The sequence below is a fragment of the Suricata suricatta genome, chromosome 1 (genome assembly GCF_006229205.1).
Source record: "Suricata suricatta isolate VVHF042 chromosome 1, meerkat_22Aug2017_6uvM2_HiC, whole genome shotgun sequence".
In the NCBI taxonomy this organism is placed as follows: domain Eukaryota; kingdom Metazoa; phylum Chordata; class Mammalia; order Carnivora; family Herpestidae; genus Suricata; species Suricata suricatta.
Genome location: NC_043700.1, coordinates 162752527 through 162756681, shown reverse-complemented (window position 1 = coordinate 162756681; position 4155 = coordinate 162752527). Strand labels below are relative to the sequence as shown.

The 4155-nt window shown below is 35.3% G+C and overlaps 1 protein-coding gene and 1 long non-coding RNA gene across 3 annotated transcripts in view; one reads left to right on the top strand and one right to left on the bottom strand.

Moving 5' to 3' along the window:
- The window catches only part of UGDH (UDP-glucose 6-dehydrogenase), a 33223-nt gene that overhangs the window by 24364 nt on the left and 4704 nt on the right, over positions 1-4155 (bottom strand). For both annotated transcript variants that reach the window (XM_029947139.1, XM_029947129.1), the window contains one exon: positions 2026-2194. In XM_029947139.1, the coding sequence (XP_029802999.1) occupies positions 2026-2187 (162 nt within the window). In that variant the 5' untranslated portion in view covers positions 2188-2194. The remainder of the gene's footprint in view (positions 1-2025; positions 2195-4155) is intronic.
- Positions 1-4155, top strand: part of LOC115298428 — a 20760-nt gene that overhangs the window by 13695 nt on the left and 2910 nt on the right. The window lies entirely within an intron of this gene.

The window sequence follows — 4155 nt, the reverse complement described above, 5'->3', positions numbered from 1 at the left end:
AGGTCCATCCACTTTCCTACAAATGGCCAGATTTCATTCTTTCTCATTGCCATGTAGTACTCCATTGTGTATATATACCACATCTTCTTGATCCACTCATCAGGTGATGGACATTTAGGCTCTTTCCATGTTTTGGCTATTGTTGACATTGCTGCTATGAACATTGGGGTACATGTGCTCCTATGCATCAGCATTTCTGTATCTCTTGGGTAAATCCCTAGCAATGCTATTGCTGGGTCAAAAGGGAGTTCTATGGATAGTTTTTTGAGGAACCTCCCCAAACTGTTTTCCAGAGCGGCTGCACCAGTTTACATTCCCACCAACAGTGTAGGAGGGTCTCTGTAGTAGGAGACCTCAGTGTAGGAGGAGCATCTATAGTCTCTGGATTTGTTCATTTTAGCCACTCTGACTGGCGTGAGGTGGTATCTCAGTGTGGTTTTGATTTGTGTTTCCCTGATGATGAGTGATGTTGAGCATCGTTTCATGTGCCTGTAGGCCATCTGGATATCCTCTTTGGAGAAGTGTCTGATCATGTCTTCTGCCCATTTCTTCACTGGGTTATTTGTTTTGTGGGTGTGAAGTTTGGTGAGTTCCTTGTATCTTTTAGATACTAGAACAGCACTGTTAATATCTGTCGTTTAGCCACACGCATATACATGCATTTCTATTGGATATACACCAACAAGTGGATTTGCTGAGTCAGTCTATGCATATTTTAGCTTTAGTAAATTCTACCAAAGTTTTGAAAGTGGCTATACCAGTCTACATTCTGACCAGCAATGTATAAAAGTCCAATTGCTCTAAATCTTTGTTGACTCTTAGTATTGTCGGCAGTAATAATTTTAGCCATTCTGATGGATGCCCTTTGTTTCTGAAGACTAGAGTACACTGCTGGCAGGAATGATTACTAATGATTGGATATAAATATGGGTTTCAGGTGACTTGTAGCCCTTTTATGGTTATCAGAATTAAACTCTTTTTATCTTTTCAAGATGTTTTTTAAAATTCTCCAAAACCAAATATAATAGTAATGTTATAACAGGGAAAGAAATGCTACAGCACTAACGTATTTATAGAACTATTATGGGTAGTTCATTTGGTAGAAAAAGAAAGGGTATAGCACAAACAGAAGGTACAATTCAGAGGTTTGTTTTTTTGTCCTAAGTGTGATTCAGATAGGATTAAATCCATGATGTTGGGTAGCTACTACTGTGGGGGTGCTTTTTCATGGGTCTCTATATTTCATATGCCTATAAACCTGGTTGAGACTTCTCTTCCAAAGGATTAATACATTTAAGGACTATGGTTGATAACAGTCCTACAAATAACAAAGTTTTCCTGAAGGAAATAAGGAGACTATATTAATGTTGGGAAGAAAGTGCTACCATCAAATTCTCAAATGCTTCTCTGCTGGGTTTCGAAAGCATAATATTCATGAATTTTTACAGTGAAATTTTTTTAAATGGGATTCACATAGCTTAATCAAATAGAAGCATATTTTCCTAATTATACATTATCTAAATTCACAGAAATTTTGAAATTCCAATTAAACAAATTTATGATACTACGTACTAGATATAAAAGACATCATTTATCTACCCACAGTTTACTTGATACAACTACAGTACAATAACCCCCCAATATAATAGACTTATATGAATATTATAAATATCCATAGTTTTATCATTTATTTTTACAGAATACCTTTTTAAATTTTTACTATTTACAATATGGTAACCATATTAACAGACAAAATTTAAAAAAAGAGAAGAGAAACAAATTACCCATATTCTCCCTGTACTAATACAACCATTACTAATATTCTAATATATTTCCTCCCAGTCATTTTCCCTGGGCATACTTGACATAACTATACTCATAACATCCATAATACTGTGGACCTATATTTCTCATTTAGTTTCTTCTCAGTTGTAGTCAGAGATTTCTGCATTAATAGTAATTTATTTAACAAAAACAGTAAGAAAACAAAGAGCATAAGAACAAAGTTGTTTAATATAGTTTTACCTCATATATAGGGAGTGTAGGAGAGTTCCATGCATTGATTCTTGATTCATTGACGTCAACGACCGTTACTCTGATTTCAGGGCACATATGGGCAATGACACTACATGTAGGTCCTCCAACATAGCCCGCGCCAATGCAACAAATCTTCTTAATTTCAAACATGATTGAGCTAGAAGGAAAGCAGTAAGGCTATTCTACTACTGAAAACAGAAAATTTAAGGAAATCACACTGCACATTTATCACACTTACAAAAACTGTCAAGGTGACCAATATCTGGAAATATTTCCTGCATTCACACTCATTAAGCATTATTAAAACAGTGCTAATACGTCACATTCTAGTTGGATGATCTAGTTCTTTCTCAGCTATACTAGCATAACACATGGAAAAAATATAATTGATATTAGTGAAGTACCACAAAGGTTATAACGATCTAATGTTTAAAAATTCAAGAAGCAAAATTAAATCTTACTTAGCCCTCTGTTTCACTAGGGCAACTCTGATTGTTGAGGGAAAATTCAAGGGTAAACACACCAAAGCAATTCTTGCTTAAATAAATGCTGGTTTACAAAGGTCAGCATATGGCAGGTTTAGACTAACATGACAGATATTAAGAAACATGACATATAATAAGATTAGTTGAAAGTCCAGAATTGGCTTCTCTGATCATATTTGCCATACAATTTGGCTTTAGGAGTTTATTTTTAAGTACTTGACAATGATCTTAAACTCCATTTCAACTTTAATCAGAAACTATGAGATGGTTAAAGGAAAGTACTTTCTGTAGTTACTAAAGCTGTTACACAGATTTTAATGGGTTTTCAAAAGCCATTTAGGGGAACTGATTCACACTAATCAAAATGACAAGGTACTGATTTATCTATAAGAATGTCAGGTTGATTCATTATAATGAGAACAAGAACTGTCAAACTGATGAGATTCTTTGAAGTCAAGATTCTTTGAATTTTAGTCTTTGCCAAGACCTCCAGCATTATCTAATCTAACCCATTCACCAATTCCAAGAAGGAAAATGGTAATCAGAGAGTTTAAGAATTTGTTAGTGGACTGCTGTATGGATCATTGAAGGTACTATATGGAAGGCTGATCTCATTACAGTGATGGGCAAGTACAATCCTATGGTGAAAACAGATACACAAACCACATAATTAGATGATTCAAATCCCTTTAGTCTGAATCTATAATCAAACAATGTTCTTTTTTTTTCTTAATAAAACAATGTTCTAATTGCTGGTTTTCTGGGTAGACTTCCTAATTGGAAGAGAATGAGCTAAACAACCCATACAAGTATCCTAATCTGTATTAAGAAACAACTAATCTGGCTTATACATCAGTCTTCAGGGGTCATATTTAGCAGATATCAATTTAGAGTATAATCTCTAATGACCTTTAAAAATTTTTATTTTTTAAATGTTTATTTATTTTGAGAGAGTGCATAAAAGCACGAGCAGGGGAGGGGAGAGAATCCCAAGCAGGATCCATGCCCAGCATGCAGCTGGATGTGGAGTCCAGTCCATGAGATCACGACCCGAGTTGAAATTAAGAGTTGGGCACTTAACCAACTGAGTCACCTAAGTGCCCCTAAAAAACTTTAAAAAAAATAGAAATTTGGTAAAACAGTAAATATGAGCAAAATTTGGAATCTATTGCTTCTACAAAAGAAAGCAATATTTTTAGTAATATACATATAAAAAACATTTTTAAATTTATTTTTTGCTTTGAATAGGTAATACCTGAAGCAGGCTCCAGGATCTGAGCTGTCGGCACAGATCCCGACGTGGGACTTGACCTCATGAACCGTGAGATCATGACCTGAGCCAAAGTCTGATGCTTAACTGACTGAGTGATCCAGGTGCCCCAGTAAAATGTAGTTTTAAAGAAAAGGTGGGGCACATGGGTCTGAGTGCCTGATTTAGGCTCAAGTCATGATCTCACATTTGGTGAGTTCGAGCCCCGCATTGGGACCTGTGCTGACAGCTCAGAGCCTGGAGCCTGCTTCAGATTCTGTGTCTCTCCCCCACCCCATCAAAAATAAATAAAACATTGAAAAAAAATTTTAATAATCACTTCTTTCTAAATTCAAGAGGGAGAATAGTATATATATATATATA